General features: G+C 44.9%; 1 protein-coding gene across 2 annotated transcripts in view; it reads left to right on the top strand.

The window, feature by feature from the left end:
- LOC110502255 (A-type potassium channel modulatory protein KCNIP2) overlaps nucleotides 1-12788 on the top strand; it is a 96630-nt gene that overhangs the window by 41813 nt on the left and 42029 nt on the right. The window contains exon 1 of one of the 2 annotated variants that reach the window (XM_090216522.1): nucleotides 11194-11880. The exons of the other annotated variant lie outside the window; for it this stretch is intronic. Coding sequence (XP_090072648.1) covers nucleotides 11775-11880 — 106 coding nt within the window. The 5' untranslated portion in view covers nucleotides 11194-11774. Of the gene's footprint in view, nucleotides 1-11193; nucleotides 11881-12788 lie in introns of those variants that run through there. 2 annotated transcript variants of the gene reach the window in all.

The following is a 12788-nucleotide window of genomic DNA, read 5'->3' as shown; positions in this document are numbered from 1 at the left end:
GTTCCGGGGACGTCCCTAAAGACGTTTTTAGGACGTCGCCTGATGTTCCTAAAGAAACTTTCTCTGAAAAAAGTATTGTTTCTTTACTCACCACCCTGGCTGTTGCAGAGCCCATCAAGCACTGATCGGTGAACCACTGATCCTTTAACAGCTCTTTGTCTGTTGGCAAGTTTAGGGATACCCACACACACACAAACAGTGCTTTTAACATACAATTGTGTTCAACTTACATATTTGACACACTTTGACATACATGACTACATTGTGCACGTTCATTTACACAGTAATTGTTATTAAATAATCCCTTGTTCCCTCTCTCTCCTCTCATCCCTGGCTTAGTAGATGACACCTGATCAATACATCCAAGAGTCATCTCTAACAAACGTTCCTCCAGGGGTGTGTGTGTGTGTGTGTGTGTGTGTGTGTGTGTGTGTGTGTGCGTGTGCGTGTGTGCGTGTGCGTGTGTCCGTGCGTGTGTGTCCATGCGTGTGTCCGTGCATGTGTGTGTGCCGACAGGAGGCTAGCATGTTTTTGAAAGTAGCCTGTGCTTATTACAGACATATACATTACTGTCAACATCGACTGGAGGAACAGGTTACAGCATGGTGTTTGTTTTGTTGTCAAACCCCCACAGATATCAGCAGTTATGTCAGATTGTGTTCCCTGTCATATTGTATGCCCACCTGTAGTGTGTCAACCAAGGACAGGCTAAGTCGGCATGTTATGCTGTGGTGTTCCCTGGTGTTGTGTACTGCTGAGAAAGCCATCATATTAATGAGATGTCTAGTGCAGGGACTCTAGTAAACAAACAACACAGACATGACTCACAAACATATAGAGGGGGAAGTAGAAAGGCATTGAAATGAGAGAGAGAGAGACACACTTTTTAGACTTTTTCTCTTTCTTTAACGATATATCCTCATTTAATTTGATTAAAACCTCCCCACCGACCCACCCCCCTTCAAAATCAAATAGCTTCTGTGCTGCATACTCACCTTGCACTCTACCCCACGACATAAAACAACGCCACACATCACAATAACCAAAACCTCACCACTTGTCACGTTCTGACCTTAGTTCTTTTGTCATGTCTTTGTTTTAGTATGGTCAGGGCGTGAGTTGGGTGGGTTGTCTATGTTAGTTTTTCTATGATTTGTTATTTCTGTGTTTGGCCTGGTATGGTTCTCAATCAGAGGCAGCTGTCAATCGTTGTCCCTGATTGAGAACCATATTTAGGTAGCCTGTTTTCTATTGTGTTTCGTGGGTGATTGTTTTCTGTTGTGTGTCTGCACCAGCCAGAACTGTTTTCGGTTGTTTCTCTTTGTTATTTTTGTTATTTCCGTGTTCATTTTATTAAATATGGACACATACCATGCTGCACCTTGGTCCTCACCTTCTTCCACCAACAACGGCCGTTACACCACTTCTACATCATTTTATAGAACTCAAATTCCACCCGAATGTGTGCAGAGACCATCACATTAAATAATAATAAAGGGTCTGTTATCCCTCCACCTTTGACTCTGTTCCTCCTTGTTAGCTAAAAATCCAACTCCGCATGAGCAAACAGAAAATTCAACAACACACATTTGGCCTTTTCCTTCTTCGAATACCTGTGCCCCATTATAAACATCCCAACAGTAAACTCCACCCGCAACCTCGCACACAGACATTCCAACAGAAACAGTAATGGCATTAACCTGACGCACAGTTTCACTCATGGCACAGAAAGGACACCCCTGTCCAAGTCCCGGGTCGACCCGTGCTAACCAGCTGTTAGTGGCCAGGGCTCCATGTAGAACCCTCTGGAGGTCCGCTGACCTCATTGATACCGAGAGTTCATAGAGCCCCCTCTATTTAAAACTCACCTTACTCTCCACCCCACATACCCCCTGACACTGATGTGCCTTCACTCCTGTTAAGCTCCTAATGTTCCTCACCTTAACGCAGAGGTTGTAGAGGGCTTTACCTCCAACCCCCTCAAATTGCCTGAGGCCCGGAGTGTTAAATTCTAACAAGTCCTCCAGACCCCCTTGCCAGTCCCCAGTCTCTGCCGTCACCTGCAGTGGCAGAAACATTGGCTGCGCAACATCTTGGCTGCTCAAATACCCCCCTTACTGGCTCAGACAGTGCCTCCTGGACCTCCCACAGGAATCTCTCCAGCAGCCTATCTCTCCAGCAGCCTGCTTGTTGTTCCAGGACTTCCAGGGTTTTCCAACCCTCCCCCAGCAGCCGCAGGTCACCCAGCCTTAGTAAACCCGATGCCATCAGTCACCTCTGTAGGGTGGCCAACTGAACCGATCTCAAAAGGATGGCTGGGTTGTGGAAGATAGGCCACACCCACAGCCCAGGCTCCACACCCTCCTCTTGTTTGGGCCTTAGCAGCTGCTAGGCCCTCAGCACCACAAAGTAAAAGTCAGAGAGACCTGCTGTATTCAGCCTCTCCAGCTTCATGAGGAACAGCTGCCGGTCCAACCCTAATCCGCCAGCTCTCCTCAGCAGCGCGCATGCTGGTTCCCTCAAAGGCGACATAAGTATGGTACAGCAGTCTCTGTTCCGCATTTAGTCTGAAAGCAGCCACCGTGCTCTCCAGTTCCACCAGGTACTGTCCTCCTTCGTGGAAGAACATGTACAACAATGCTTCCCTCAGCCAGTGATGGACCAACCAGAAAAAATCCACCAGCTTGCGTTGCAGGTCTACGAGCAGACCAGCGGGGTGGTTGAGGACAGACCGTTTATCCCACAGGGAGGATGCCGCCAGGTTGTTGATTATCAGCACCCTCCCTCTATATGACACTTGGGACAGGAGCCACCTCCACCTGGCCAGTCTTGACACCACTGCCTGTGACAGCCTCTCCCAGTTCTTCCTGACCCTCCTCTCAGAGCCCAGGTACACCCCCAAAATGTTAAGCCCTTTACAACCCCACTGCAAACCCCCTGGAAGACACACCTAACAGAGCTTACCCCAGTTCACCTTAGCTGATGAAGCTCCCTCATACACCTTCAGACTAGTCTCTAGTGCTTGCATGTCCTGCCCATCCCTGACCATCACAGAGATGTCAACTGCATATGCCGACACTGCTATGCCTGTCAACACACCCATGCCTGTCCAGCACACTCCCCGCAGTCTCCAGCGTTGCAGGCCTAAAAAAGGCTCAATGGCTAGTTTATTTAACTGCGCCGATAGAGGGCATCCTTGTCTAATGCCCCGCCTCCCCGAGACTGGCCTACTGAGCCCCCCTCCCTCCTTGATCATACATGATGCCCCAGCATACAACATCTTCACACAGGACAAAACCTTTCCCCAAACCCAAACGCAGACATCACATTAAACAGACACTCATGGTCCACTCTATCAAAAGCCTTCTCTTGGTCTAAAGAGACCAGTCCAACTCTCGGCAAGTCCAACATGTCCCTGATTAAGAACCGGTTGCCCGTGATTGAGCGTCCTGGTACACAATATGTCTGATCCTTTTGCACTGTACTATAAAGTCCAGATGGGACTTTAGTCTGTTAGCAAGGACTTTGGCAAATATTTTGAATTCCGCACAGAGCAATGCCACAGGCCTCCAGTTCTTAAATTTACACGAGTCTACTTTCTTGGGCCGCCTGACGACAGCTCATCTGCAACTCTCCTACCCTGACGCGCTCACTCAACACACAAAAGAAGTCCAGTCCAATTATTCTCCAGAATAAAACTCCACTGGGAGTCCATCGATCCCAGGTGCACGGTGGGGGACAACTGGGTTACGGCCTCTGCCAGTTCATGGGACAACAGGGAAATGTCCATTTCATCCATCTGTGTCAGGGATGAATTGGAGCACAAAACCTGAGCAGACATAGGATCGCACAGTTCTGTCCTATACAACTCAGTATAAAACTCCACAGTCCGCTCCTGCATCTCCCCCACCACAACTGTAGACAATGCATACCCTTGGGTCAAACGATCGGTTTTCTAAACCAAAGAAGAAGGAGCTGGGAGCATCCATCTCATGAAACATGGAGAACCTAGTTCTTAAAAGTTCTCCCATTGCTTTAACCTGGAAAAAACTGCCCAGGTCCCTACGTAATTCAGCTAAGTTAGCCTGGAGCCCTCTGAGGATGAGAGAGCTGTATACTGTTGACAGAAAAGACGAATTTGGACTACACCACCATCCGTAGCATGACTGGACCCAGTCTCAGCTACACATTCATAGCATGATTAGACCCAGCCTCAGCTACACCACCATCTACAGCATGACTAGACCCAGCCTAATCTACACCACCATCTACATATAGCATGACTAGGCCCAGCCTCTGCTGCCTGCGTCTCATGGCCCCCTGCACGTTGACCTCAATTTAACCCACTGGCGCTTGTACCCTCACCTTGTCCACGGCCTATATGTCGGCATGCAAAGCTCTTAAGCCCCAAATCCTCACACTCAAAACACCGTAGACTATCTGTGCTGGCAAACCTGCGTAAAGCCCCTCCCCGTGCCTCACTTTGAAATGCGCATTTAATTGTTGCTAATTGTTTTTCAGAAACATGAACAGTTGCCTCCGTAATGAAGCAACATGTTTAACGGCATCAGCCTGAACACCTGCCGACAGTACACGAAAATCGAATGTAAGAAAAACTTACGAAAACAACTCAGCTCTTTCCTGATTTGGTCGTCCGTATTAAACGGAGGCAGATTCGCAAAAAGAAGAAGAAAGAAGAAATCGGCACCAAGACATCCCTTGCAATCAGCACAACCACAGCTTTGTTCATTCTGGATGCAGAACGCATACATTCAGCTCCTACCTGTTCACTGACCATGAGCAGAACCTCCTCCACCTTAACCCCATTCTCAGGAACACACCTGAATTCATGCCCTAACGACAGCGTCTCCTCCGCACTAGGCTGCGAAGCCTTCGCGCACAACACGCTATTACAAAAACAGTGGGTACCACTAAACTAACAGTGCGTTAGTTTAGTACACCGTATGGCACACCATACAAAAACATTTTTTGGGAAAAAAAAGTCAAAATAAAGAAGCAAGAAAGTAAGTAAGAACAGAGCCCTCATCACTGCTTCTCAACTACAAACACTCCCAGCATGCACACAGAGAGAGAGAGAGAGAGAGAGAGAGAGAGTCTGTGTACAATTTAAAACACCAAATAATGCATGCTGAGCAGAATTAGGCCGATATCCAGTAAAGAGACGTTAAATTCTACAACCACCTAAAAGGAAGCAATTAACAAAGCCATCACCTTCAGAGAAATTAACCTGAAGAAGAGTCCCCTAAGCAAGCTGGTCCTGGGGCTCTGTTCACAGAGCCCCAGGACCAGCGACACAATTAGACCCAACCAAATCATGAGAAAGAAATATATATAATTACTTGCACATTGGAAAGAATTAACAAAACAACAGAGCAAACTAGAATGCTTTTTGGTCCTTAACAGAGAGTACACAGTGGCAGAATACCTGACCACTGTGACTGACCCAAAATGCTTTGACTATGTACAGACTCAGTGAGCATAGCCTTGCAATTCAGAAAGGTCACCGTAGGTAGACATGGCTCCCAAGAGAAGACAGGCAATGTGCACACTGCCCACAAAATGAGGTGGAAACTGAGCTACTTCCTAACCTGATGCCAAATGGATGACCATATTAGAGACACATATTTCCCTCAGATTACACAGACCCACAAAGAATTCGAAAACAAATCCAATTTTGATAAACTCCCATATCTATTGGGTGAAATGCCACAGTGTGCAATCACAGCAGCAAGATGTGTGACCTGTTGCCACAAGAAAAGGCCAACCAGTGAAAAACAAACACCATTGTAAATACAACCCATATTTATGTTTATTAATTTTTCCCTGTTTACTTTAACTATTTTCACATCGTTACAGCACTGTATATAGACAAACTATGACATTTTAAATGTCTTTATTATTTTGGGACTATTGTGAGTGTAATGTTTACTGTACATTTTGTATTGTTTATTTCACTTTTGTTTATTATCTATTTCACTTGCTTTGGATAATGTAAACTTATGTTTCCCATGCCTATACAGCCCCGTGCATTGAATTGAGAGAAATGCTTTACCAGTGCTGTTACAGTTCATTCGGAAAGTATTCAGACCACTAGAGTTTTTCCACATTTTATTACGTTACAGCCTTATTCTAAAATGTATTAAATAGTTTCCCCCCCTCATCAATCTACATACAATACCCCATAATGACAAAGGAAAAACAGGTCTTTAGACATTTTTGCACCTTTATAAAATAAAATAAACTGAAATATCACATTTACAGCGCATTCGGAAAGTATTCAGACCCATTTACTTTTTCCACATTTTGTTACGTTACAGCCTCATCATGAAATGGATGACATTGTTTTTTTCCCTCATCAATCTACAAACAATACCCCATAATGATGAAGCAGAAAACTGTTTAAAAAAACAGAAATACAACATTTACATAAATATTAAGACCCTTTACTCAGTACTTTGTTGAAGCACCTTTGGCAGTGTTTACAGCCTCGAGTCTTATTGGGTATGAAGCTACAAGCTTGGCACACCTGTATTTGGGGAGTTTATCCCATTCTTCTCTGCAGATCCTCTCAAACTCTGTCAGGTTGGATGGGGAGCATCGCTTCACAGCTATGTTCAGGTCTCTCCAGAGATGTTTGATCGGTTTCAAGTCCAGGTTATCGCTGGGCCACTCAAGGACATTCAGAGACTTAAATCAAATCAAATCAAATGTATTTGTCACATACACATGGTTAGCAGATGTTAATGCGAGTGTAGCGAAATGCTTGTGCTTCTAGTTCCGACAATGCAGTAATGACCAACGAGTAATCTAACCTAACAATTCCAAAACTACTACCTTATACACACAAGTGTAAAGGGATAAAGAATATGTACATAAAGCTATATGAATGAGTGATGGAACAGAACGGCGTAGGCAAGATGCAGTAGATGGTATCGAGTACAGTATAAACATATGAGATGAGTAATGTAGGGTATGTAAACAAAGTGGCATAGTTTAAAGTGGCTAGTGACACATATATTATATAAAGATGCAGTAAATGATATAGGGTACAGTATAAACACATACATATGAGATGAGTAATGTAGGGTATGTAAACATTATATTAAGTACCATTGTTTAAAGTGGCTAGTGATATATTTTACATCAATTTACATCAATTCCTATTATTAAAGGGGCTGGAGTTGAGTCAGTGTGTTGGCAGCAGCCCCTCAATGTTAGTGGTGGCTGTTTAACAGTCTGATGGCCTTGAGATAGAAGCTGTTTTTCAGTATCTCGGTCCCTGCTTTGATGCACCTGTACTGACCTCGCCTTCTGGATGATAGTGGGGTGAACAGGCAGTGGCTCGGGTGGTTGTTGTCCTTGATGGTCTTTATGGCCTTCCTGTGACATCGTGTGGTGTTGGTGTCCTGGAGGGCAGGTAGTTTGCCCCCGGTGATGCGTTGTGCAGACCTCACTACCCTCTGGAGAGCCTTACGGTTGTGGGCGGAGCAGTTGCCTTAGCAGGCAGTGATACAGCCTGACAGGATGCTCTCGATTGTGCATCTGTAGAAGTTTGTGAGTGCTTTTGGTGACAAGCCGAATTTCTTCAGCCTCCTGAGGTTGAAGAGGCGCTGCTGCGCCTTCTTCACGACGCTGTCTGTGTGGTTGGACCAATTCAATTTGTCCGTGATGTGTACGCCGAGGATCTTAAAACTTACTACACTCTCCACTACTGTCCCGCCGATGTGGATAGGGGGGTGCCTGAAGTCCACAATCATCTCCTTTGTTTTGTTGATGTTGAGTGTGAGGTTATTTTCCTGACACCACACTCCGAGGGCCCTCACCTTCTCCCTGTAGGCCGTCTCGTCGTTGTTGGTAATCAAGCCTACCACTGTAGTGTCGTCCGCAAACTTGATGATTGAGTTGGAGGCGTGCATGGCCACGCAGTCATGGGTGAACAGGGAGTACAGGAGAGGGCTCAGAACGCACCCTTGTGGGGCCCCAGTGTTGAGGATCAGCAAGGTGGAGATGTTGTTACCTACCCTCACCACCTGGGGGCGGTCCGTCAGGAAGTCCAGTACCCAGTTGCACAGGGCGGGGTCGAGACCCAGGGTCTCGAGCTTGATGACGAGTTTGGGGAGTACTATGGTGTTAAATGCTGAGCTGTAGTCGATGAACAGCATTCTCACATAGGTATTCCTCTTGTTCAGATGGGTTAGGGCAGTGTGCAGTGTGGTTGAGATTGCATCGTCTGTGGACCTATTTGGGCGGTAAGCAAATTGGAGTGGATCTAGGGTGTCAGGTAGGGTGGAGGTAATATGGTCCTTGACTAGTCTCTCAAAGAACTTCATGATGACGGAAGTGAGTGCTACGTTTAGTCGTTTAGCTCAGTTACCTTAGCTTTCTTGGGAACAGTGACAATGGTGGCCCTCTTGAAGCATGTGGGAACAGCAGACTGGGAAAAGGTTTGATTGAATATGTCCGTAGACACACCAGCCAGCTGGTCTGCGCATGCTCTGAGGACGCGGCTGGGGATGCCGTCTGGGCCTGCAGCCTTGCGAGGGTTAACACGTTTAAATGTTTTCCTCATGTCGGCTGCAGTGAAGGAGAGTCCGCAGGTTTTGGTTGCGGGCCGTGTCAGTGGCACTGTATTGTCCTCAAAGCGGGCAAAACAATAATTTAGTCTGCCTGGGAGCAAGACATCCTGGTCCGTGACGTGGCTGGTTTTCTTTTTGTAATCCGTGATTGACTGTAGACCCTGCCACATACCTCTTGTGTCTGTGCCGTTGAATTGTGACTCTACTTTGTCTCTATACTGATGCTTAGCTTGTTTGATTGTCTTTTGGAGGGAATAGCTACACTGTTTGTATTCGGTCATGTTTCCGGTCACCTTTCTCTGGTTAAAATCAGTGGTTCACGCTTTCAGTTTCACGCAAATGCTGCCACCAATCCACGGTTTCTGGTTTGGGAATGTTTTAATCGTTGCTATGGGAACGACATCATCAATGCACTTTCTAATGAACTCGCTCACCGAATCAGCGTATTCGTCAATGTTGTTGTTGGACGCAATGCGGAACATATCCCAATCCACGTGATCGAAGCAGTCTTGAAGCGTAGAATCAGATTGGTCGGACCAGCGTTGAACAGACCTGAGCGCGGGAGCTTCTTGTTTTAGTTTCTGTCTGTAGGCAGGAAGCAACAAAATGGAGTCGTGGTCAGCTTTTCCGAAGCCACTCCTGCGTTGTCTTGGTTGTGTGCTTAGTGTCGTTGTCCTGTTGGAAGGTGAAACTTCACCCCAGTCTGAGGTCCTGAGTGTTCTGGAGCAGATTTTCATCAAGGATCTCTCTGTACTTTGCTCCGTTCATCTTTTCCTCAATCCTGACTTGTCTCCCAGTCCCTGCCACTGACAAACATCCTCACAGCATGATGCTGCCACCACCTTTCTTCACTTTAGGGAGGGTGCCAAGTTTGCTCCAGACATAACATTTGGCATCCAGGCCAAAAAGTTCAATCTGGTTTAATCAGACCAGATAATCTTGTTTCTCATGGTCAGAGAGTCTTTAGGTGTCTTTTGGCAAAATTCAAACGGGCTGTGGTGCCTTTTACTGAGGAGTGGCTTCCAACTGGCCACTCTACCATAAAGGCCTGATTGGTGGAGTGCTGCAGATGTGGTTGTCCTTTTGGAAGGTTCTCCCATCTCCACAGAGGAACTTTGGAGCTCTTTCAGAGTGACCATCGTTTTTTTGGTATCCTTACCCAGATCTGTACCACAACACAATCCTGTCTCGGAGCTCTATGGACAATTCCTTCGACCTCGTCTTGGTTTTTGCTCTGACATTCAGTGTCAACTTTGGAACCTTATATAGACAGGTGTTTGCCTTTCCAAATCATGTCCCATCAATTGAATTTACTTCACGTGAACTCCAAGTTGTAGAAACATGGAAACAGGATGCACCTGAACTTAATTTTCAGGGTCTCATTGCAAAGGGTCTGAATAATTATTTATATCGGGTAATTATTTATTTTTTAAATTAAAGCTTGTTTTTGCTTTGTCATTATGGGATATTGTGTGTAGATTGATGAGGATTTTTGTTTTATGTAATACATTTTAGATTAAGGCTGTAACATAACAAAAATGTGAAAAAGTCAAGTGGTCTGAATACTTTCTGAAGGAACTGTATATATATATATATATATATATATATATATATATATATATATATATATTTATTATTTGCATTTTATTTTAGTTGACCAGCAATGGGATGCTTTCTGTATTCACAAAGCATGGGAGAAGAGCTCTTTGCCCTAACACTACACAGCTGATTTAAATAACTGACTGTCATTCAGCTTTGATTATTTGAATCAGCAGTGTAGTGCTAGGGCAAAAACCAAAATGTGCACCCATGTTGGGTCCCAGGATCGAGTTTGGGAAACCCTGGTCTAGGAGAGAATACAGAAATGAATAAGCTAGAGTTACACTCACAAGTGGGGAGGAGTGACCCTCTCATCTCTCTCTTTCACTCTTATTTTCTTTCTTGAATCTTTTTCTGCTCTCATCCACTCTCTATTTGTTTCACTCCATTCCTCTTTCCCCCTGCAATGTAGTGAAATACTAGTCTGGTACTCTGGATCTGTCTCTACCTTCTTGTGATTGGGTCCATCTTTGTGATTCATTGTTTTGATTAAACATCAGTCTAAGCCTTTCAATTTTACCAGTGCTCCTCCATCTAACTGTTGCCTCCACCCACTCTTTGCTAAGATGCATCTGTTGCTGTTTCTCCTCAAGCTAATACTGAAGGGAATTTGTGTTGGTGTTTACGTAACCTAGATAATGAAATACTGCATTCATTATTTCGGTAGAGGTTTACTGCATACTGCAAGAGAGTGTATTGAGACTGACAAAAACGTCTAACTAGACATTTATTTATTTATTTATTAAAAAGTTAAACCGTTATTTCTGTCGTAGTGAAATAGTTATTTCTTTAAAAGCGAGATTAAATGTTGTTTCTGTAGTCATGCATGTTGTCGAGTTTGGTTCTCCCAAACATTTTCAGCCAGTTACCTTGGAAACCACATTTGGCAAATCAATGAAAGTAATATCACTGGGCATACCTCCTTCTCCTCCCTGTCTCTCTCTCTCTCTCTAACTCTCCCGCCTCCCCTTCACTCTCTCTCCCGCTGTCTCCCGCATCTACCTAACTCAGTCATCTCTCCTTCACACACACAGCCAAAGGACTAGCAGACAGCACTCTTCCCCGGATTATTTTACTCAAACAGGGGGTGGAGGACAGGAAAGAGCAGAAAGGAAAAGAAGAAGGGAAGCGAGTAGAGGAGAAGAGTTTCACTCTTTCCCTGTGATGTTGGAGGAGGAAGGGGGGATTTTTACCTGATGGTAGTCCAGGACTGATACATTAGTGGGGCTGTATGGACACCTATTTCTAGCTCTGGGGGGGGCATCTGATCCCAGGATGGGGAGAGCGGAGAGCGAGCGCTGAGGAGAGGACAGGTTCTGGAGGAGGGATCAGAGAAATCCAACCAGCTCTCTCAACTGTTGCTGCAGGAAATTATGGGATAACGGGATTTTTTTGTGGATACTTGGTGACCACTTGGGTGTACCCACCATGAATCTGGTTGGCCCAGCTTAGCTCTGTTGGTACAGGCAGATGTACTGCTCTGTTTGGGGAAAAAGTCAAAGGACATAGGTGTAATCCGACACAAGGGACTGGGTTTGTCTGGGCCTGGGCCCGTTTTGATTAGATCGTGTCCCCAGGATGTTGAGTCTGGATGGGCTGGAGATGATAGCTGTCCTGGTGGTGATGGGACTGTTCGTCAAAGTCCTGGAGCAGTTTGGACTCTTCGAAGTTGTAGGAGAGGAAGGTAATGGACGGGGTGTGTGGGGGGGAGGGGTGAGTGTGTTATTATTATTTCTGAAATTATTGTATTTAATCAAATTCCATACAATTTCTATTTATTTTTATTTAAATTTACTTACACTTTATTATCAGTAGAAAATATTGCAAAGTCTAGATATTAACCTTGAGTGGCTACTACAGAGAACTTGGCATTTTGGCCTATTTGGCTACCATTTTGGCTTTAGCTTTGGCTTAAGCCCATATGTGGATTTGAGCCCCCACAAAAAGAACCAGAGCAAGTTCAACTAAAATCAACGTAATTTCTGCAGGTCAGGTTTGACAGACTGAAAGAGAAATTGATAGATTAAGAGAGAACATACAGAAACATTAATTCATTTGTCATGAAGATGAATGGCACACTAATATTTTCTCTTTAATGACCCTATCAAAATAACAGCTATTTTCAGTTTGTTGCTAACTTGCTGCATAAAATATGCTGTAAAATATAATAGAAACAAAGAAAGTACAGTATGAAGATAGGCAGAAACTGCTTCTCCAATAGAAATCCCTGATCACACTTGTAAGCGACGTTGGCTAGCTAAGCTCATGAGCAGAAACACGTCATCGGTATAACGGTCGTCCCGTGCCAAACTGCGCATGTGCAGGCCATCAAATCAAAAGCACTCCGTCCCTTTTCTAACTGTTATAGGCCAATTTCTATTTTGCCCTGTTCATCAAGTGTTGTGAAAACTTGTCAATAATCAACTGGTTGGCTTTCTCGATGTCTATAGTATTCTCTCTGCTATGCAATCTGGTTTCCTCTAAGGTTATGGATGTGTCACTGCAACATTCAAGGTCCTCAATGATGTCACCATTGCCCTTGATTTTAAGCAATGTTGTGCTGCTGTTTTTATTGACTTGGCCAAAGCTTTT

Source organism: Oncorhynchus mykiss, chromosome 23 (genome assembly GCF_057628025.1).
Source record: "Oncorhynchus mykiss isolate SJ-2025 chromosome 23, ASM5762802v1, whole genome shotgun sequence".
Classification (NCBI taxonomy): Eukaryota; Metazoa; Chordata; class Actinopteri; order Salmoniformes; family Salmonidae; genus Oncorhynchus; species Oncorhynchus mykiss.
The sequence above is the reverse complement of the archived record's forward strand: the minus strand, read 5'-3'. Positions and strand labels throughout refer to the sequence as shown.